We start from the raw sequence: 23,066 nt of genomic DNA, 5'->3' as shown, positions 1-23,066 counted from the left end.
GAGGCAGACACTTTAATCATGTTTTATTTGATTTTCACCTGGCACATATGTAAGGGTGCTTCTTTACAGGTAGTATGTTTAGTAAGGTTTTTCATTTTAAAGTTTAGTGTTTTTGCAACTAGTGAATAAAAATCAAGCAATCTCACTTTAGGGCCAAAAATGCTTATCGGGGCAGTAATAGTTTACTGCAGTGTAATGAAGCTGTGGCCATGTTTTTAGAGCTTTGCCTGTGCCTTCTTTAGTTGATCTCTGAGTTCCAAATAGGCTATAGAGGAGAGGTGCACCTCATCTGGTCCATCAGCGATACGCAGAGTCCGCACATATGAGTACCTGAAGACAAATGTAATATTGGCATCATGGAAGGCATTTATCAAAGGCATTTACCATTAATGTGTTGGGACGGGTCCAAACTTACATCTGTGCTAGTGGAACGTCTCCAGACACACCTGCACCACCATATACCTGTATGGCTATGTCCACCACCTTGCAGGCCATTCTTCCTGCTGCAACCTTAATCATAGCAATCTAGTAGGCAGTGATAAAGATAAATGTTAGAGTTCAAAAGACCACAGCCCTTTCCCAATTCCATCCCACAGTGATTTCAAGCTGGGATTGCATATGCTATATTGCCAAAAGTATTCACTGATCTATCGAAATCATTGAATTCAGGTGTTTGAATCACTTCCATAGCCATAGGTGTATAAAATCATGCACCTAGTCGTGCAGACTGTTTCTACAAACATTTATGAATGAATGGGTCGCTCTCAGGAGCTCAAATCAATTCTAGTGTGGTCCTGTAATAGGATGCCAGCTGTGCAACAAGTCAATTTGTGAAATTCTGAGCTATTGACTATTCCATAGTCAATTGTTAGGGGTATTATAATGAAGTGGAAATGACCACTCAGCCACAAAGTGGTAGGCCATGTAAAAACAAAAAACAGCATGGTCAGCAGAGGCTGAAGTTGCCAACTTTCTGTAAAGTTAATCGCTACAGACCTCCAAACTTCATGTGGCCTCCAAATTAGCTCAGGTAGAGTGTCTAGAGGGCTTCATTGAATGGGTTTCCATGGCAGACCAGCTGGATTCAGGCCTTGGATCACCAAGCACAATGCAAAGTGTCAAATGCAGTGGTGTAAAACACACTGCCAGTGCAAGAGCAGTGGCGAGGTTGGTCTTTGGAGTTATTGAGTGATGACTGGAGTGTCTGGAATCTGATGGATGAGACCGGATTTGGCGGTTGCCAGGAGAACAGTACTTGTCTGACTGCATTGTGACAACTGTAAAGTTTGGAGGAGGGGGGATTAGGGTGCCTTAGTTCCAATGAAAGGAACTCAATGCTTTAGCATACCAAGACATTTTGGACAATTTCCAGCTCCCAAATTTGTGTGAGTTTTGGGATGTCCCATTCCTGTTCATGATTGCGCACCAGTGCACAAAGATAGGTCATAAAGACATGGATTAGCGAGTTTGGTACAGAAGAACTCTACTGGAATTCACAAATGGACTTCCAGAAGAGTGGTCAAAAATTCCCATAAACACCTCTATTATGGGATGTCACTCAAGTTCATATGTGTAAAGGGAAGTGATTGAATACTTTTGACAATATAGTGTATGTCATGATAAAAATGACTTTCAAAAAAAATAAAAATATCCAAAACGCAACAGAGAAGCCATTGGTTTTAGAAATACAATGTTATTGTCCATCCCAAGTAAGATATCAGCACATTTATATGTGTTTGTTTTGTTGTTTTAAATGTGAGGGTCAAAAATAGTTTTACCTCCTTACGAGCTGCCCGACTGCCTAGTGTATCCAGTGCATGAGCAGCATTGAGAGTAAGCAGGCGAGTCTGCTCTATCATGAGACGGCACTCTGCTATCCAATGAGCAATAACTTCCTGGACAATAGATAACACAGAGATCCATTAGCTGCATCTAAAAAGCTGTCCACTAGGTGTCAACAGTAGGACATCTCTCAGCACATACTGCCACAGCCCCAAGATTTAAATCTGGCATATCTCTTGGGTTCTCTCTTTGCAATACTGTACATGTTATTCTATTTAGGCAGAATAAACATTCCCAATGCTGGCAAATACAGAAATGAATTTAACTTGCTATAAATGGCACAAAAACTGCGATTATAAACCCCATTTCCTGATATTTTTCTTCTTCTGTATGCTGTAACCCCAAAACTGGCAGAAAGCCATCAAAGCTCTGAGAACCTCTCCTTCAGATACAGCTTCACTCACATGCTGGTACAGTTGTTTTCCAAAGGTGTGTCTGGTGGCAGCCCGCTGGCAGAGTAGCTCCAATGCCAACTCTGCTAGTCCGACAGCTCTCATACAGTGGTGCAGCCTGCCTGGCCCCAGGCGACCTTGGGCAATCTCAAATCCCCTGCCCTCCCCTGGAAACCACAACGGTGTAACACAGAAAGAGAGATAACAGAAGAGGCCGTAATTATCTCATTCACAAAATGTCAAGTCAACACTGCTTTATCGTTCAAACATATTCTGTTTCTTGGGAATATAGACAAAACAATAAAGGCTTTTACCTAGAATAATGCTGGAGGCGGGTACGCGCACATTTTCAAAATGCACTTCAAAGTGGCCACCATGGATCGCATCTGAGAACAGATACAAGGATTAAATCGTGTCAGGAAAGCTCAGATGTCATCTCTGCACGCCCATACTGTGGGGCAAAATAAACAAGGACAGATGATATCATTAACTTACCATCCTGACCGAACACAGTGAGTGGTCTGATGAGCTTTACACCTGCTGTGTCCATAGGTACGAGGATCATACTGTGCTGGCTGTGCCTAAGAGACAGGTTTACAGCCGAAGCATGTGATGGAATTATACTTTGAGCACAGTTGCCATTTTCACAGGTTTTTCACGCAGCTACAAATATGATACTGATGGGAATCTCCATTCATTGCAAGCAAGGGTGTGTGCCTTTTACTGCTGACAAACCAAGGAGAAGAGTTATTATATTCTGGGTGTGGTTGTTAGGAATTTCTTTTAATTAATATCCTAAATTATGCCAATTAAACTTCAAGCAAAATTTAACACACACAAGAATCAACATTAGACTGACTTTTTTCCCCCCTATGTGTTATACAAACATCAGGGCAGAAAGCTAGACCGGTGCTAAGGGGCATGCTGGGAAGTAGGCTGTGTCTCTAAGCAAAGTCCATTTCAGTTATATTGGCAGCAGAAACAGAAGAAGTCTAGTGGGACAAATGGCTTCTTAAAAAAAAGTTCAAAGGAACACACAAAACAATCTCACATAAAACCAAAACTAGAAATGAACAATACTAATAAAAATCCTGTTGTGGTGAAAAACATGACATCAGAAAACTCTGGAAAAAGGCAGAAACAAATCTTTGCGTGTTTGTTCCCACAAAGAAACGTGGACGTATATTTCACATAACTGTTCTGCTGACCTGATGTTTTCATCCCGAATGCCGCTCCTGCACATGACAATGGCCACTTTGCACTGGGGATTGCCGGCACCTGGCGGGACAAGGCAAAAATCCTGTGGGTCATTTACATTCAGGTCACGTTGCTTTCTGGTGCAATAAATCAATGGGGCTGGTAACTTTTCAGCGACTGCCTCCGTCTTTAACCAGTCCATGACCCCTACTGCGGCCGGAAACTGCGAATTTTGCTGTCACGGATGTGGTAACCATGTGGTTGCTTAATAATGTTAATGACGACAACCGGTTTCCTGAGTTAGTTTTTTTTTTTCCACTCCTCAAATACAGTAACTTTATTACTTTATTATAATACCAGTTCGAGATTAAAAAAAAACATCATAGAGATCCTCTAAACAAGATATTACAAAAGTGGTCACAGAAGGAGCAATTGCAGAATCCTTTGGAATTTCCCTGGTTGAGAGTCCACTTTGAGACAAACCCTAAGGGCACAAACAGGGGGACCAACTGATGGTGTCGCCTTCCTGTTTAGGTTTTGGTTCAGCTGGCACAACTGTCCCCTCCAGACAGGACATATGGACACCAGACAGCAGCAGACATCTTTAGTTTAAGAGCTCTCACAACACGAAAACCACGCGTGAGAGCATGTGAATTCTTAAACTTGATTTGACAGGGGTTGAGGTTTTGCATTTACTCTCTGGCTACAGAAACGCAAACAAACAGTAACTGATTATTCTCAGACTGTAGCGAAGAACTTTACAGCAGACACCACCCATAAACCACATTTAGGAAAGCCCGTTTGGCCCAGAGGCAGGTGAGGTTTTCCTGTGAACCCATACATAAGGGTCCATGATCCAAAGCATGCCCATGCATGTCATATCATTCCTGGTATGAATTTAAACCTTCCCAACCCAGTAATTAGACTTCCTGACAGAATGCTATGCAGCTGATTTTTCCAGAAAAAAAAAAGAAAAAAAGAAAAAAAAAAGAAATCAAGTCAATATGCAATTTTAACATAGCTAAAGGCCCCTTTTCCCCTCTAATGAAAACTAATGTTCCTTTTCTTTGTCTGACTGGAATTTTTATGGATACATTTCATTATTTATTTCTGGCCCAAATCCAATTGTCTTGTATATTTTTGTTTGATATATTTATAAGAGTGTGGCAGTCAAAAAATAGCTGAACGTTTCTGAGGAAGCAGAAATAAGGAAATAGTAGAAAAAACAAAACAAAAAAACATTACTCTAGTTTCACTTGTATATTTCAAATGACCAAAGCTGCTGCTACTAGGAATGAGGCTGGTGAAGTATGTACAAAAAAAAAAGAAAAGAAAAGGACAACCACCAATAGGAACTCCCTGTGTGTAAAACAGCCTCTCTTTATATGGTGCATTGCACAGCACAGCATAAGAAAACAGACAACTCAAGGAATTTGTATTCGTCTTAGACATTTCTCCTTGAACCTGATCCACACTCAAACACACACACACACACACGTGCGTGCGCACACGCACTCACACTGACAAATGCTACGTCTGTGTTACGTGGTGAAGGGACACGCTCCTACAGTGTCAGAAGTGAAGGGAGTGGGGTTGGCTGAAGCAGAGATTAGTCACTGCAGTGCCAGAGTGCATGCAACCTTTTTCCTCAGAATACACAACAATAAACGGATCAGTGTTAACTTTACGGTTCTTGGACAGGAACAGAAACACGGTAAGAGCATTTTGACTTTTCTTTCATACCCTTTAGTGTAACGTATACTGACAAGAGATATACTCCTTATATTCCTTCCTTGAACTTTTGTTTTTTTTAAATAATATTACACTTTTAAATCTTTAAACTACATCATTAAATACATAGCTACATTTTACATATACTTATTATACACAGAGATATGTGATGTTGTGCATTGTTGTTTTACTTAGTGAACGGTTAACTTTAGTCTTTGACTCACAGTCAAAGTCCTGCTTGGTATATTTTATGACTAAGCTTCTTTATATTACCTCATTAACACTGTTGTGTTAGGTTTGTGTTGCTCTGCTTTTCTCCTGAGCGCATAGCTCTTTGTAAACAAACTGTTCTCTTACTCTTCTACCTAAATACAGGTAGTATATCATTATTACTATAAGCATTGTTGGACTATATCAACTTTGTGTCATAGATTTTGCTTAACTAAAGATTATAAAATGCACAAATTCATAGAAGGTGTACACAATAATGCCACTCCCATGCCCGTGTTCGACACCTTTGAGCAAAGCATGCAGAAAAATAACTGAAAAATATTCATATATTTTCGATCGACGGCTCTTTATACAACAATAAAATCACCTGCATTTGCGATATCATTACTCATGTATGTTACCAAAGCAATATTGACTTAACTCAACTACAAAAGTTTTCACCTAAATACATTTTCTATGTATATCCTAGTGTCATACCTGCTATTGTATGTGTATATTATAAGCTGCTCTATTTATTTATAATATTTTGTCTATCTATTATATGTCCATTTACATCATCTTCCATTACTTTATTTGCACTGATGCCACTACTGTGCATAGGTTCAATTTTTTAAAATATCCTTCCTGGAGTGTCCTTTTATCTTTTTTCCATTTTCTTAATTCCTTTTATTCTACATGTATGTGCAGTACACATATAATTGATAATAAAATCATTTTAATCTTTTTTAATTAATTTGACTAGTGAAATCCAAACAGCCAAATAGCTGCTGTGAAAACAAACAAAAAAAAAAAAATCTGAAAAAACCCCCCAGCTGACACACGAAGCCCATCTGTAGCCAAAAGTCAATATTTGACATTTTTTCTGAACGTTCCAGTGAACATCTGCTTCAGTAACTACTACTCCCAATTCAGAAGAGAGACACTTGTTATATGGCTCGTTAAGGGACTGCTGTCACCTTTGTAACAAGTGTGAGTTGCCAAAAATGCTCTTGACGTGCAAAATATTCAATGCATCACCTCTTGGTCCTCAGCCAGACGTTACATCATCCGCAACGTAACATGTTTTGCTGTTCAGAGTTCGCACTTTCCTCAATTCTTCTTCCTCAGGAAATGAACAAAAACCTGAATGAAAAGGGATTTATGGTTTCTAATATACAGGGGAACAATACAAGATCTGTCCTTGGAGCTCAGTTAGTTTTTTCAAGGGATTATTGGATCTAACAGAAAAAAAAAAGTATCTATTTGTGACAGTAAAAGTATCCACGCAGGCACAGTATCCCACTTGCTAATGCTTGAGTGAGATCCTTACTGGCAGGGAACAGCTTGGCTAACACAACAATGGGTCTGAATGAAAGAGTCACATCAATGGGACATCCTGTTGAACCAGCAAATGCCACATATAGTAAAAACCAACATCCTGGATTTTAATCTGGCAGAAAAAGATCCCGCACTTGCATGACATTCTCAGGCCTTTCTCCGCATACTTCCTCCTCACTAAACTTTAAAAAAAGACCAGAAATTGGATTGGTGTTAACAAGCTCCAAAAAAAAAAAAAAAAAAAAAAAAGTCCTGTGCATTGCATAATAGACATCATTAGTTTGCAGAACATCTTTTTCCCTGTAATTAAAGGATTAGCAAATCAAAAGCTACCATTTTCTGGAGTGTGTAGATCACTCAGCACCCACTGGAATACAAAGTAATTCAATTCAAAAACTTCACTAAAAGATGTGTAACTCTATTGTCTCTCTTTTTTTCCCTACTGGAGTTTATTCAAGCCCACACGCTCATTTCTGACAGGCTGAGCTAAAGCCATTAGGGAAACCATGCAGGAAAGATTCCTCTGATGCAGAACACACAAAGAACTCGCCTTTCCTGTTCCTGGTACAAAAAAAAAAAAGAAAAAAAAAGGGGGGGGGTTCTTGTTCTGTTAAATGATGCCATACATGTTAATGATGGACAAGAACTCAATTGTTGGTACTCAGAGTAAACTAAAAAGGTGGAGCTTTTAAAGAAATGTTTCTCTTTTTTTCTCTTGTATTTTTTTCCCACAGAAAAAGTATGGCCGACTTTGACTATCACCACGACGATGATTCAAATGAAACTTACGACTACAATTATGAACACACCATCTGTGACAAGGAAACAGTGCGTTCCTTTGCCGGCGTCTTCCTTCCGGTCATCTATGCCCTGGCTCTGATAGTAGGCCTGGCGGGAAACGCCTTGGTAGTGGTGGTTTACACGTCACGGCTGAAACTGCGAACCCTGACGGATGTGTGCATCCTTAACCTTGCCATTTCAGACCTGCTGCTTCTCTTCACCCTGCCTTTCTGGGCAGCCGATGCTGTCCACGGGTGGATGCTGGGTACGGCAGCCTGCAAGCTCACATCCTTCCTCTACAGCACCAACTTCAGCTGCGGCATGCTGATGCTTACGTGCATCAGTGTGGATCGCTACCGCGCTGTAACCAAAAATCCAACGGACAGAGCTGGCACCAGATCCCAAGTCAGGAGACAGTGGTTCCTGGTGTGCCTCATGCTGTGGACTATAGCCAGTATTCTCGGCCTTCCTGAACTTATCTTCTCCACAGTGAAGCACACCCATTACAGGATCAGCTGCACAGCCATCTACCCGCACAGCATGGCCCGACCTGCAAAGGCTTCCCTGGAGCTGCTTGAGGTGATCCTGAGATTTGTGATACCTTTCCTGGTCATGGTGGTGTGCTACTGCCGAGTGGGACTGGCGCTGAGTAAGGCCGTCGCGGTGCGACGAGAGAAAAAGTGGCGAGCCCTGCGGGTCCTCCTGGCTGTGGTGGCCGTATTCCTGCTCACCCAGCTGCCCTACACGGTAGTCAAGCTTTGCCGAGCGATGGACATCATTTACATGCTCGTGACCGACTGTGATGTCAGCAAGGGCTTGGATCACGCTATGCAGGTGACAGAAAGCCTGGCTCTCACCCACGCCTGCATTAACCCGCTGTTGTACGCCTTCATGGGGTCGTCCTTCAGGAGTCACGTTCTAAAGACTGCCAAACACCTTGGACAGCGACTTGGAAGGCACCAGAGACACGTCAACGAGGAGCCCGTGGAGATTGCGCTCCAAGCGTGTAATCAAACCCAATCCCAGTCGGATTCAGAAGAACAAGACACCAGCACCTTTACTATTTAAGACTGGAAATATTTATCTATTTTTTTGTAAACTTATATACAAAATTGCATGTACACAGTATAAATATATTTACGTTCCCTTACTAACATGCAAGACAGATCCCCATAAATATAAATGTTAATTCTCAGTTTAATAATTGTATATGTACAGTGAATTTATATGCACTAACCAGCAAAGTATTTTGTATAAATTATGTATTTTGTTAAATAAAAGAACAAAGTTTTCAATAACACGCATCTGTCGCAACTGAGTGCAGCTGACGCTCTCGTTCTCGAGTTCTTTGCAACTAATCGAATACAGCTTTACAATCTACACCGCCTTAAACGAGCTCATCTGCGTCTCATTTCATTACATCCCGTGGTTTTGGGTTGGGATGACGGATGACTTGACTGCACAGTGGGTGACCCATCGAGTGGAAAAACATTTGGCAAGCAAAGACAGGACAGCAACCAGCAGGAAGCACCCCACCATGCTATCAAAGCTGAATATTGTTTGGAGAAGTTTAAAGAGCGACTGCTGTTTTCATCTAATCTTCTTTTTATCCTTTCAATAACACAAGTTTTATAGTTTGCAGTAAAACCCAATCCACCGTTTTTTTTCCAGATTATGCTTTAAACTTAGAATCTAGGCTCAGCCCTTTGCTGTAGATGGGTGATAAACCAAGAGGTCAAAGTTTACTCAAGCCTTTTTACACAGCAACAAAGAAGAGTCAAAATTCTTGATCACAACTCCCACAAGTACCTCATGAACATCAAAGACAAATATGAATTCACTGTTTACCATTCTTTCCCTCTTGTTAGTCATTCTTTTCCAGAGCAATGCCTTAGAAGCGTGATTGAATGATCCCCAAACTAGGTGTGTCTAGCACATGTTTAGGACACAAGTTGAATAATTTCTAAACAGAGAAACGACTGGATAAACAAACGTATTAAAGGTGCATATCATAAGACAACATAAGCCAAAGTAAGCCCCAAATCCTGCATGATTCCGCTTACCTGAACTATGCCTTTGAAAGTTATGGTAAAAACACGGTTGGATAGGTGTTTTCATCTTTTTATTTCCTGAACAGTAACACAGCCTGGCCAGATGGTGTTGGAGTTGAACTCAGGATCTGCTTGCTGTGAGACAACAGTGCTAACACTGCTTATTTTTTTGGACTTATCATATTGTGGCCTGACTGAAGCCAAAATGATTACCGTATGTCTTCTGTAATTCCACTGACAATCTCACAGCTACTGCTAATAATGAAAAGCATGTATATCAGCTCCGTGAGTGTGTATGCAAATACAAACGCCTGTGGCTTGAAGATAAAACACTAAACGTCTGGGAATCATTGTAGTGCATTAACATGCCTATGGGACCAGCTTCAATAGCTTCCACACCGCAAAGCTGTACTGGAAATGTCTATAGACCCTTCCATCTAGCAACAAACTGCCTTTTGCACCACACAGCTTTAGAGAAAAAGGGAACGCGAAAGTGCGTGTGGATTATGGACAGCATTTTTTAATTTAAGGGTTATTTTCGGTAGCTTTTAGTTATGATCGGTAATTCTAAGAGAAAGCAGCAGTCAAGAGATCGCAACTAGGAATGCTCTGCGATTATGACGTAATACAGCATGAAAAAGTCTGTCGTTTCTGTTATTGGAAACAGTGCTGCACAAATAAAGGCAGAGATCCATCTCTTTAAGGATTCCCAAGTACTTGGAAATCATATTGTGGAAAACACCCATAGCACATCAGTGAGGAACTGCGAGTTCATATTACTTTTGTGATAGGAAAGAATGAGTTTTACCATAGAAACGCCTTCCATAAAAATAAAATATCTGAATACAATAACCACTGGTTTCACTTCTACTTTTGTTCGAACTAAAGTTGGACTGAATATATGGAAATCTTGTCTCACTCAAAAACAAAAAGGAAAAGAAAAGACTGATTTCCACTCAAGTATCATACGTTTTGCAACAAAAGTGACAATGGGTCACACAAAGTATGAAAGAACCCGCAATCACACCCACATTCTTTTCCGACAGAGAGATATATTCATGCGAGGAAAGGAAATTCTCATAACCCCAGAAGATTTGTTTCTCCTGATGGAATTTTCACTTCCAGTCAAAAGAAAAACATTCGAAAAGGACAACATAACCGCCGATGAATGATAAAGTCAAACTGTGTGCTAGATAAAAATGATGAGCTGCAGAAATTCTGCTCAATTTATTTTTTAAAAACTGCAGCATTTCAAGCTTTCAGTTGCGAAAAGAAATTCCAATTAATAAAAACAACAAGCCGCTGCTTTCATTTAACTTGGAAGCGAAGCCCTCGGAGTACACAGACTCTGCAAGCGTCATTCGGGTCTAAGGAGGTTACGCGGAAAACAAAACCACTACTCTGAGTTTTTGACATTTAACTATCACGATCAAATCAAGTCAAACAGGATGTTAAACACCAAGCTTGTTTATAAAGACAAAGATAGTCCAAATGACCAAGAAGAACAGTGATTCACACATGAGTCACAGATTTGTGTTAACCTCCAGAGCATTAACACACAGACTGAGGGCCTACACACACGTGCCTGTGAGCATGAATGCAGTGTTAGTAAGATTTACCCAACAGTTGTAAATGTTTGCAAAAGCACGTTTATTTTACGATTTTAAGGCCAATTTCTCTTTCATTATGACTCGTATATAATGACTCATTTAGAAGTAAGCTGATGTCAGCTGATTTAGTGGATCCATGACCTTACAGTGCTGTGAAAAAGCATTTGCACCTTCCGGATTTTATTTATTTTTCATTTTCGTTTGCATATTTGCAAAATATTTTAGATCATCAATCTATTTTTAATATTAGGCAAATATAAACCAAGTAAATTTAATTTATTAAGGTTTAAACTTTTTTTTTTTAAATTCAAACCTACCTAACCCTGTGTGGAAAGGTAACTGCCCCCCCTAAACCTAATAACTGGGTTGGACACTCTTGGCAGCAAGAACTGCAATCGAGCTTTTGTTATAACTTGCTGTGAGTCTTTCACATCACTGTGGAGGAATTTTGGCCCACTCTTCTTTGCAGAGCTGTTTTAATTCAGCCACACTGGAGGTTTTTCGAGCATAAACTGCCTGTTTAAGTTTATAGCAAAGCATCTCAATCTGATTTAAGTCAGGACTCCAAAACCTTCATTTTGGTTTTTTAGCCTTTCAGCGGTTCACTTGCTGGTGTGTTTCTGATACTTGAGCTTCAGGGAATGAACTGATGGTTTAACATTCTTGTTCAGGATTTTCTACTAGAGAGCAGAATTCATTCTTCCATCAGTTACGGCAAGTCGTCGAGATCATTACACTACTATCACCATGCTGCTGGTATGATATTCTTTTTATGAAATGCTGTATTAGTTTTATGCCAGATGTACTCAAACCTTCCAAAAAGTTCAACTTTTGTCTCATCAGTCAACAGAATATTTTCCCAAAAGTCTTAAGAATCATCAGAATCAGAATCAGAATCAGAATACTTTATTGATCCCTGGGGGAAATTATTTTTTGTTACAGTGCTCCATTTTAAACCAACATTAAGACAAGACAGACAATACGCTAACTAAGAATAGTACAATATATACATATATATACATACATACATACATAAGTATGTAGTTGTAGCAGCAAACAGTGTGTTAAGTGGATGCGTTGTACAGGGAGATGGCCACAGGCAGGAATGATTTCCTGTGTCGTTCAGTGGTGCTTTTCGGTAATCTCAGTCTCTCACTGAACGAGCTCCTGTGACTGACCAGCATGTCATGGAGTGGGTGGGAGGTGTTATCCAACATTGTCTTTATCTTGGACAGCATCCGCCTCTCCGACACCACCTTGAGGGAGTCCAGCTCCATCCCCACAACATTGCTGGCCTTACGGATCAGTTTATTAAGTCTGTTGGCATCTGCGACCCTCAGCCTGCTCCCCCAGCATGCAACAGCATAGAGGATCGCACTGGCCACCACAGACTCATAGAAAATCCTCAGCATTTTCTGGCAGATGTTGAAGGACCTCAGTCGCCTCAAAAAATAGAGACGACTCTGGCCCTTCCTGTAAAGTGCTGTGGTGTTTTTAGCCCAGTCCAGTTTATTGTCAATGTGTACTCCAAGGTATTTATAGTCCTCCACAATGTCAACACTGACCCCCTGGATTGAAACAGGGGTCAAGTGTTTCCTGGTCTTCCTGAAGTCCACGATCAGTTCCTTGGTCTTTGCCACGTTGAGCTGCAGATGATTCTGCTCACACCACGTGACAAAGGAGTCGACCACAGCCCGGTACTCTGTCTCATCATCCCTGCTGATGCATCCAACCACTGCAGAGTCATCAGAAAACTTCTGAAGATGGCAGGTCTCTGTGCAGTGGCTGAAGTCTGTGGTGTAGAGGGTGAAGAGGAAGGGGGAGAGGACAGTCCCCTGTGGTGCCCCTGTGTTGCTAATCACCTTGTCAGACACACACTGTGGGAGACGTACATATTGTGGTCTTCCTGTCAGGTAATCAACAATCCAGGACACCAGAGAAGCATCCACCTGCATCGCTGCTAACTTATCACCCAGGAGGGTCGGCCTGATGGTGTTGAAAGCACTGGAAAAGTCAAAAAACATGACCCTCACAGTGCTCGCCGGCTGGTCCAGATGGGTGTAGACACGATTGAGCAGGTAGATGATGGCGTCCTCTGTTCCGAGACGAGGCTGATAAGCGAACTGAAGGGGATCCAGATGTGGTCTTACTATGGGTCGCAGCTGGTCCAGGATGAGCCTTTCCAGGGTCTTCATGATGTGGGAGGTCAGTGCCACGGGCCTGTAATCCTGGGGGCCACTGGGACGAGGCGTCTTTGGTACAGGGACGAGGCATGATGTCTTCCACATCACCGGGACCCTCTGCAGACTCAGACTCAGCATAAACAGTTTATGAAAGACTCCACACAGCTGGGGGGCACAGGTCTTGAGGACAAGGGGACTCACTCCGTCTGGTCCAGCAGACTTGCCTGAGTGAAGTCTCCTCATTTGCATCTCAAAGATGCAATCAAGATGGCTTTTTTCTTGTTAAATGTGAGATAAGCCTTTGTGTGTTTTTGGTCACCAGTGGATTTCTCCTTGAACTCTCCCACACATGTCATTTCTGTCCCGACTCTTTGTTACTGTTGAATCATGAATTCTGACCATAACTGAAGGAAATGACATCTGCAGTTTTTTAGATGACGTTCTGGGTTCATTTGTGACTTCCTGGAAGAGTCATTGATGTGCTCGTGGTAGGCAGGCCACTTCTGGGAAGGTTCCACACTATTCTGTTTTTTCCATTTGTGTATAATGGCCCCCACTGTGGTTCACTGGAGTCCCAAAACCTTATAAATGGCTTTGTAATACTTTCGAGCCTGATAGACGTTGATGACTTTGTTTCTCAGCTGTTCTTGAGTTTCTTTAGAGTAGGGGTGATGTGTTGCTCTTTGAGATTTTTAACCTATGTCACATTCGTTTGATGATTCGTTTGGGAAATAGGCAAATATTTTTTCAGGGCACTGCAACTGTTTGCAGCAGCACATTTATTTTAGGATTTTAAGGCCATTTTGTTGTCTTTGAAAGTTGATTCATGTGTGATGACTCATCATTTAGAAATAAAATGCCAGTTGATCCATGATCCTATACTGGTTCAACCTGTTGGAAAACTGAAGCCAGGTTTCTCAGAAAGGCATGAAGCCAAGGTTTTTCTGACTTTTAAAATTATTTATGTTATATAATCCTTCCCGCAAGAGTCTGTTGCTCTTTTTTGTTGCCCATTTAAGACATTTATGATCAACAACACTTTCAGGTTCACCCTTTTAAAAACATTCTTTGGTTTATGGGGACTTGCTCTAAAATATTTTAAAGCAGGGATTGTGATAAAACAACTGCTTGGTGTTTACAGACTTTAGGCTCTCTAAAGTAAATGCAATGAAATCACACGAGCCACAGCACTAATTTCTTCTCTGTAGCTGTTGCACTCAGTCCTGCTGTTTATGTCAAATCACACCTGCAACATTTCATTAATCTTGCAAACTTGGGACATTTTCCAGCTGACATCAGCATACTACAAAATTCCTGTGGGGTACTCCCTGCAACATTAAGAATCTCCAAGGCCACAATTTGCCATGGCGACAGGAACAAACAAAGTTATGAGCTAACAGCAAAACCAGTTACTTCCGGCATCCTAAACTCAGTACACATGGGCTGGAGCACACCCATCTTCAAACTTGGCCCCCATTCAAGTTTCGTACATAGATGCATCGTTGACAAAACACTAAAAACACTCCAAACTGCTTTTGTGGCAGTTCTGCCAAAGCTGATGTCTCCAGGAGACAAATGAACAAACAAATGCCAGCTAAAAAAAACAAATACTTACCGCTGCTCCACCATTTTTTCCCATTTATGATGTAGTCGTCTTTATCCCTGTGAAGACTGCACTCCATGTTGGTTGCATCACTGGAGGCCACATCAGGTTCTGAGGAGGGGACCACAGGAAGTACTATTTTACAGGAAGTACCACGACAATACTGATAACATATCACAATACTTAATGAAACTCAACTCAGACTCATGTTTTTACACGTCTGGTAACCCAAATTATCTTAAGCTTCCCTTCACGGCCAAAGGGTTCAAATATACAGCAGACGTTACCAGAAGTTTAAATTATTTATCAGTGCACGACAAAGGGTTCTCCTCATCATCCAGTGTAATAGAGTACTGTGCAAAAGTGCTAATTTCTTCTTTTGCTCCCTAATTTCTTTAGATTTTGTTAGGAAAAGGGAAAATGGTTGCAGTGATGTATTTAAAAATGTGCAAACATACATGGAAATAAAATATATTTTGACAATTTTGACAGGTTTGAAAAATCAATATTTGATCTGACTTTCTTTTTTTCTTCTTCACAGCCTGAACCTTCTTGTCATATCTTTAAGTTGTCTTCAGGAATAGTTCTCGTTCTTGAAGGACATCCAAAGCTCTTCTTTGGATGTTGGCTGCCATTTGTTTTATTCTCTGTCAAGATGATCCCACGCTGCATCAATAATATTGACGTCTGCAGTCTGGAGAGGCCAGTCCAGGATTGATAGCGTCCCACTGTGTGCTTTTCTATCCCGCTATGCTTTTGCTGCAGTGGCAGTGTGTTTGGGATCATTGTTGTGATAAAAAGTGAAGCAGTTGCCAATCAGATGCTCTCCAGATGGTATTTCATGGTGGATCAGGATCTGACAACAAAACTGTCAACCCATGTTAACCCATGTTTAAATAAAGACATGGGAACAAATTATGTTTTTGTGACAGGCTGCTAGCAACAGTGTTTCTTTGCCAAGTTGTCTCTATGAGTAGACACAACACTGGTTCAACCCTTGAACTGGGTGCCTTTTAGCACTGAAATGACTCATAGGTCAGTGTTAAGTGGCTTAACAAACAAACAGGGAGGAAAAAAAAAGATTCCTCTGAAAATGGTGAGGTATAAGAACTGCAATGAAAATGAAGACAACTTTAAAAGACCTCCAGAAGACCTTGAGAACTCATCAAAGCCACTTTAAACAAATGACAAGAATGTCTGGCTCCTTCAGCACTTCAGACTGAGTACTTTTACTCAATACTGGAAAATGTCTGCACTGCTGTGCAAAACAAAATGTATCCAAAACACTATTAATCTCTATGTGTTGATTAAAAAAAACACAAGGATGTTCAAAACCAGCGTAATCACCTCTGGCAGCAGCATGTCACTGTTTCCAGGCAGCATTAAAAGCAAAAGAGAACAAAACAGGGAGAAATTACTCATCGGGATCTCGTGTTTGCTATTGGCGTGTGAAGGGCCTTTCACGCAGTCAGTAGCAGCCATGCCTTCTATAACTTAGCCTGATCAAGATCACAATCTGCACTTGGCAGAAAACAATGTGACTGAAGACCACAACACATATTTTGAGAAGTGAACATGAGAAATACTTTGGAAAAGGGAAGAAATTTTATGAATTCATAACAGAAAGTGTTCCAAACTACACCAAGAAAGCTATGCTTATAGATATGACAGATTCCTCAAACTTTGTTTTCAATCACCAACACAGATTTTGGTATGTTTTTCTCTAAGCATTTTTTTGTGACCTGTTCTTGGAACTACCTGTCATACAGAAGCAGGAGCGAATCTCTCCTCTGAGTAAAGGTTCCAGCCATTTCTTCTTCTGCTCCTCACTGCCAAACATGTGGAGCACTTCCATATTTCCTGTGTCTGTGGAAAAAAAAATAGTCATAATCTTCCAGTAATTACTAGCTGAATTTGGTAACCTTTATGCTCTCGTGGAAGACTGATTTGATTTTCCTAACAAATAAATACCTTAAAAAGCTGAATCTGGAGATTTTTGTGTGGTTTGGAAGATATATTTTTAAAACCCCAAAATGGAGTGTTATGACTAAAACAAGGTTGAAATGTTGACATCTGGAGAGCCTTTTTCCTGACTAGAGAGAATCCTACTCATAAAAAAAGGAGAGAAAATGCAGTCTAGCTTCTATATACAAAGAGCAAGCCCATCCTAGTAGAGCAAAGTAAGGGACAAAATTGATCTGTAATATTATCAAAGGTCTTTGATGTAGATATTTTACCAGGAGCCTGGCAGTTAAAGACTTCAGGGGCAAACACACAGTGGCCGGTTTCTTCAGCAATATAGGCATAATCCAGCTGGGTGAGCCCACTGACTGCAGGCAGGAACAGGTTCCACAGCCCGGCTTCCCTGGCTTTAATCTGCACACAGACACATGTTATTATACAGAGTGAAAATGCAAGCCACGGCTTCTTTCCCTGTCTATGCTGATAACAAGCAGAGCTCCAGAAATTGGAACAGATCCACGCAGACACAAATAATAGTAATTTTGTTCAAACGCCAAATACTAATGATGGGTTGCAGTGCGTGGGCGTCTCAGGTGTGCTATTTACACAAGAGTCAAATAAACTTGGGTGTTGAACTTTCTGGACTAGTACTTAATCTTAGACAGTCCTCTATCACATGTGGTTGTATTTTTTTGTTTTGGAGGGTTTTTCCCCTTATCTGTCATTTTAACTATGTAGGATTTGTGTAAAAAAAGAGACTGAGTTACTAAGTTTAAAAAACAAAAACAAAAGAAATCAAACCTACATACCTTCAGATCCTCTATAATTTGAGGGGTGTGCCATCTCTGTGGAGACTCAGCGTGTTTGGTGTAATACTGTGCAACCTCCTAAGGAACAACAATATTTTTCCACAAAGTGAATTGTCAAGTGAGTTCATGTTGATGCTACAAGCATTCCAGGCACTCAATGGTAACATCAGCTCAACAATATATTCCTGCAGAGATAGCTTCATGGAAGAGCTTGTGGTTCTTCATCTGTTTCACTTTACGTGAGAATGCTACAAAGCCCTGCCATGTGATGATGCCCATATGCAGCATATTTTATGTAACCAGGAGACACATTGTTCTTTGACTCTACTTTATTAGCCTTCAGTGAAGAAACGAACTGCTGTGTACACAAGTTAAAATTTCATCAATGCACACAAAACCCCTCTGTTCTTGGCAGCTCTTGGAACTGACCTTCTGAGCAGGAAGCACATATTGTCTCATGAAATCTTTGACCTGCTGGAGAACAGCCCGACCTTTAGCTGTCTGGAAAAACAATCTGTCCTTTGTTGGACCTGTGAGGGGCCTGGCATGAAACACATTTCAAATGTTAAAATTCTAACAGAGAATATCAGAAGCAACAGCTGGGTGTCAAATTCCAACTGCAGCTGTCTTACATATAATCAACAGGTGGGATCTATCAGTTTTTTTGACCTTCAGTGACGAAGGATTTAAAAAATTTTTCCTGCTATAGCAGAGTGTTTATGCTAAAGTTATGTCTGAATGTGTCAAAGGATATCAGTGCATTGCTGCACAAGGAATTCATTCATTACTGAAACCTACCTCTGCCCAAGCTGCAAGGCAACCTTAGCCAAGGGCTCCACACACTGGCCAAACTGAGCTGCATTCGGTGCACTGGCATTACCCAGGAGGTGACGAGCGTAGATCCCCTACGAAAAACAAATAATAATTTAAAAAAAATCTTAATTTTAATGAAAGATTAAGTGACTACATTATGTGCTTGTCTATAACTTTTAATTACATTTGAGGAAATGAGGTATGGAGCTGTGAGTTGCACAATACTGTATGCCAGTAAAAAAAAGAAAAAAAAGAAAATCAGCCTAGTGTTGAAATTTGGTACAAACCTGGGCAATTCCTGCCATTTTAAAGACAGACAGGGCCAAGTAGAAATTCAGTTGTGGCAATGCAGGGGGGATCCCCCGGCACCTGCAGTAAATGGAGATCAGGTCTTCCACAGTTGGGATACCTGCTCATTGAGGAATAAGACCAGAGGGACAAGACTGTGAGCAGACATAAACAAATAAATAACAGATATAAAATCATAATCAAATACAAATTTCTGAAAACAACAAATCTGTTTTTCCACTGTCTATAAATGTTAATCACTGTCAGAGTTATCAACAGTTGTTGGCGTTACCCTCTATTCCTTTTAAACTGCCCATCGTGCTGATAACGCTGAGACTTGCAGGCCAGTATTGTGGCATAAGGAAGTAGGCCAGATCTGCCAGGGGCTGTCCAGTGGTAGAAAGCTCCCAGTCCAACACAGCGATCACACGCGCCTTATCACACAAAACAGACTTTGTGAAGTATTCACAGACAAATGTAGCAAAGGTCTAAAAGTAAAGATCAGACAAAGTGTACCTCTGTTGGATGGAATATTAAGTTATCCAGTCGATAATCTCCGTGGACAAGGGTCACCTCATTGTCACTGGCTGGTAGATTCTTCATCAACCAATCAGACAGTTCATTCATGGCTGGAATGTCTCTGTGGGCCGCTGCAGTGTACTGCTTGGTCCAGGTGGAAACCTTTACAGATAAAAAGACATTCTTTAATTTCACAAATCGTGACTAAGTTCCAGATCAAATAAACAGTAAAATGACTTCGATTTAATGAATGTTGTGTTAACTCACTTGTCTCCTGCAATAACCTGGCCCTCTTCCATATGCTTCAAGGTTCACTGATGGCAGATCCAGTGAGTGCAGCTTTGCCAGGACTTCCACCGCAGCCACATACAGAGCTGTTCTCTCTGCTGGACTCACTCCAGGTAGACGAAGATCCCTGAATATGCGCCCCTAATAAACAGAATTGCACGATTGCCGTCAAACAAAAATAATATTTTCATCTTAGAAAAAACCATTAGAAAAAAATATTAGATTCAGGGACTTGTGACTCCTAAGTGCAAAAAAAAAGTACCTTCACATGTTGCATTAAGTAGAACTCTGTTCCAATGACTTCAATATCAGCGCAGTGCAGAAGGGGCTGTGGAACGGGGAAACCAACAGAGAAGAGGGCCTTCTGCACTCGATACTCCCTGTCCACCTGTGAACGAAGCAGAAAAATCCACTTCTATGAGAAACTTCACCCACTGAGTGAAGCTAATATGATCACGTGCTACTTTCCCAAACATTTGGGGAAAAGTGAGCTCTTTCATTTGATTAAATCCAATTAGTTACAAGGTCACACAAAACAGTGTTTGTGCACAGATGGTAAATGTAAAGCACCATTTAGTATTAAACATAAGTAACACGTATGAAGTTTTCATTAGATATAAATATATTCATTCGGGTTATTAAAAAAAATAGCTTAATTTTTATAACTAAACATAGCCAACTTGGTTATATCCTAAACACGTAATAAAAAAACAACATTTCCATAATTGTTTCCAGGAAATCTGCTACATGGTCGTCTAATGACCGCTCAGATTTGTGGCCAGGAACATTTTTGTAAAACTTTTGAGCTTATTTTTTTATCATTGAGCGCTCCCTGACTCACATATTCCCATTTCTGGTCAAATACGTAAATCCTGCAGTCAAACCATATAAAGAAAACAATTCTCACAAAAAAAAAAATCAAGGCTGAAAAATAAACTTGTGACTTGTTACCTGATGCACAAAACCACTGTGTTTTGTCTGTATTTGTCAACTATTTCAGTGGTCAAAACAAGGTTATTATACAACCATAAAACCAAACTATAAACGATGACGACTTTATTAGGTACACATTGCTAGTACTGATTAGACGACCTTATGCCTTCACAACTGCCTTAATTCTTTGTGGCACAGAGTCATTAAGGTGCTGGAAACATTTTTCAGAGATTTTTTTATAAATACTGAAAGGATATCACACAGTTGCTGCAGATTTGTCAGCTGCACATCTATGATTGAATTTCTGGTTCCACCACATCCCAATCGTGCTTTATTGTATTGAATATGACTGTGTGGGCCGGTTTGATTTTCTGCTACTGTAAACCATCTAATTCAAGGTTCGACGTGTTGTGCATTCAGAGATGCTCTTCTGCATATCTTGGTTGGAACAAGTGGTTATTTGAGTTGCTTATGCCTTCCTATCAGCTCAGAGCAGTCAGTCTATTCTACTCTGACCTCTGATATCAACAAGGCACTTCAGAGCAAATAAATGCTGCTCACTGAATATCTTCTCTTTTTCTGACCATTCTCTCTGTAAACCTTAGGTATGGATATGCAGGAAAATCCCAGTAGATCAGCAGTTTCTAAAATACTCAGACCAACCTGTCTGGCAAAAACAACCATACCACTTTAAAAGTCACTTAAATCACCTCTTTCCCATTGTCTCGCTGGGAATGATCTTCAGCAGGTCATCTTAACCTACACGCAATCCTAATGTAAAAATATCCCCCAGTTTATTTATTGACTTATTTGCTGTTTACCACTTGAGGTTGTGGTTGCTGCCAAAAATAATGAGAATTAATTAAAGCACGTATTGAAAACATATGGCTGGGCAGGCTCCAGCAATCCCTGAACTGGATAAGTGCTGAGTGAGTGATTCACCAGTTAACCCAAACTAAACTAAAACACAGACAGCACGAGGAAGCATTAGTTATAGGAGAACACATAAAAACAAACTAAACCTATCCATTTAAAATAGTAAAAATTTAAGTGAGGAAACTAACTCAGGACATTAACAATATTTTATTTATTTTTTAACCAAAACTACAATAACTGTGGGGGGAGCCTTACCTTGTGAGCTCCTGGCAACAGCTCACCTGGGGGTTGCTTCCTGAGAACATAACTGTTTGACGGCGTCTGGATTAGGAAAGTTGGGTTTGACTGACCAGCACTGAAAAGATAAGCGAGTGTCCCTAGCATGTTATCAGCAGGCGAAACATTTGCACAAGATTAACTTTGACACTACAAAATGAAGACAGACCTGGCTACCTTACCTGTACTGTCTTACAGTCAGGGTGTCATTGTTTGACAAAAGTGTCTTGGCAGTCAGATATCTCTGAAGCCTGCCAACATTGAATTTATGCTGCTGTCGTACAGGAGTGGTCGGTTCCTCCATTTCGCAGTTATAACTGGATTAATCATTGTCAGATGTATCGTTGCGCTAGCTACGTTTAGCATTATTGATATGATGGTCGGACCTAGGGTTGCCAACCGTCCCTTAAAAAACGGAATCGTCCCGTATTTAGAAACAAAAGTACACGTCCCGTATTGAGCTAATAAGGGACGCACTTTGTCCCGTAATACAGTGAGAATCAAAAGTAGTCTATAAATGTTAATGGAATTAACACTTTGTTTGAAAACATAATTCCCAGCCCCTCTCCTGCTTTGTGACCAATGAGCTGACAGCACACTTATGACAATTCGAGTATGACAATTCAGATTATCTCATTGGTCGAGGAAAGGTCGCTTGCGGAGAAAATACCGGAAGACAACAGATGACCACAACAACAAGCATGGCCAACAGGGAAACAAACGCCGACACTGCGGTGCACGTCTCGGATGACAGTACACCTAAAGCTGGGCAGACACTGCGATTTTTTTCAGTCACGTTATTCAGCTCTTGCTCAAACTGCACGATTGACTCGCAGGGATTAGAAGTTTGCAGGTCACGATGCAGGGTCTCACACTATACGGCCCGATGCTCTGATGCGACCTGAGTGCTCACACTGTGCCAACATAACATGAAGGTTATAACAGAAAATCTGTCGCTCGCTCTCTCTGTCTTTCACTCACACAGACACACCACCATCAACTTTGCTAAATTGCTAATGAAAAACATGATCAGGCAGCTGTGATTGAGCAGCAGTGTAAATCCAACTATTTTCACGGTTGTTGTGGTCGTGATAATTTTGTGATGCCACATCGAAAAGGCTCGGATGAGCTTTCCAAAGTTCTACAAGTGCCTCCATCACTTGTGTCCAGATCACACGCTGCACAGCCGTGCTGCGCCGTCTTTTTCACCGATGTTTACGTGTTTGCGCATGAGCAGTGTGAGCGGCTGTGGTGACACCCTCACGAGCGATTGATGATCGGGAGCTGGTCGTGAGGTGTTAATCGCTTCTCGTTACCCCACGTATACTACACGACGCACGATGAAGGCCAAAATCGGGCCGATCA

The 23,066-nt window shown here is 40.9% G+C and overlaps 2 protein-coding genes across 2 annotated transcripts; one reads left to right on the top strand and one right to left on the bottom strand.

Annotated features, from left to right (window-relative positions):
- Positions 1-14: 14 nt before the first annotated feature.
- On the bottom strand, positions 15-23,066 carry acad11 (acyl-CoA dehydrogenase family, member 11). Its single transcript, XM_085362890.1, has 20 exons — positions 21,884-23,066; positions 21,681-21,780; positions 19,879-20,004; positions 19,596-19,757; positions 19,326-19,490; positions 19,102-19,243; positions 18,809-18,930; positions 18,507-18,613; positions 18,138-18,249; positions 17,709-17,786; positions 17,175-17,313; positions 16,696-16,803; positions 14,950-15,048; positions 3,443-3,512; positions 2,730-2,815; positions 2,549-2,620; positions 2,247-2,401; positions 1,779-1,895; positions 416-525; positions 15-330 (listed from the first exon to the last, which is right to left on the bottom strand). The coding sequence occupies exons 1-20, from the start codon at positions 22,003-22,005 to the stop codon at positions 216-218; spliced, it is 2,307 nt and encodes a 768-aa protein (XP_085219016.1). The 5' UTR covers positions 22,006-23,066; the 3' UTR covers positions 15-215.
- On the top strand, positions 4,997-8,763 carry ackr4b (atypical chemokine receptor 4b). Its single transcript, XM_085362893.1, has 2 exons — positions 4,997-5,145; positions 7,445-8,763. The coding sequence occupies exon 2, from the start codon at positions 7,452-7,454 to the stop codon at positions 8,556-8,558; it is 1,107 nt and encodes a 368-aa protein (XP_085219019.1). The 5' UTR covers positions 4,997-5,145; positions 7,445-7,451; the 3' UTR covers positions 8,559-8,763.

Source organism: Diplotaxodon limnothrissa, linkage group LG9 (assembly GCF_057381915.1).
Source record: "Diplotaxodon limnothrissa isolate DT_005_m linkage group LG9, D_limnothrissa_male_GT1.1, whole genome shotgun sequence".
In the NCBI taxonomy this organism is placed as follows: domain Eukaryota; kingdom Metazoa; phylum Chordata; class Actinopteri; order Cichliformes; family Cichlidae; genus Diplotaxodon; species Diplotaxodon limnothrissa.
The sequence above is the reverse complement of the archived record's forward strand: the minus strand, read 5'-3'. Positions and strand labels throughout refer to the sequence as shown.

Coding starts and splice junctions, on each gene's coding strand:
- ackr4b (XM_085362893.1), top strand. CDS start 7,452: ATGGCCGACTTTGACTATCACCACGACGATGATTCAAATGAAACTTAC.
- acad11 (XM_085362890.1), bottom strand. CDS start 22,005: ATGGAGGAACCGACCACTCCTGTACGACAGCAGCATAAATTCAATGTT. Junction 18,614..18,808: donor AAATGGCAGGAATTGCCCAG/GTTTGTACCAAA, acceptor TGTTTTTCGTAG/GGGATCTACGCTCGTCACCT. Junction 16,804..17,174: donor CTTTAACTGCCAGGCTCCTG/GTAAAATATCTA, acceptor TTTTTTCCACAG/ACACAGGAAATATGGAAGTG.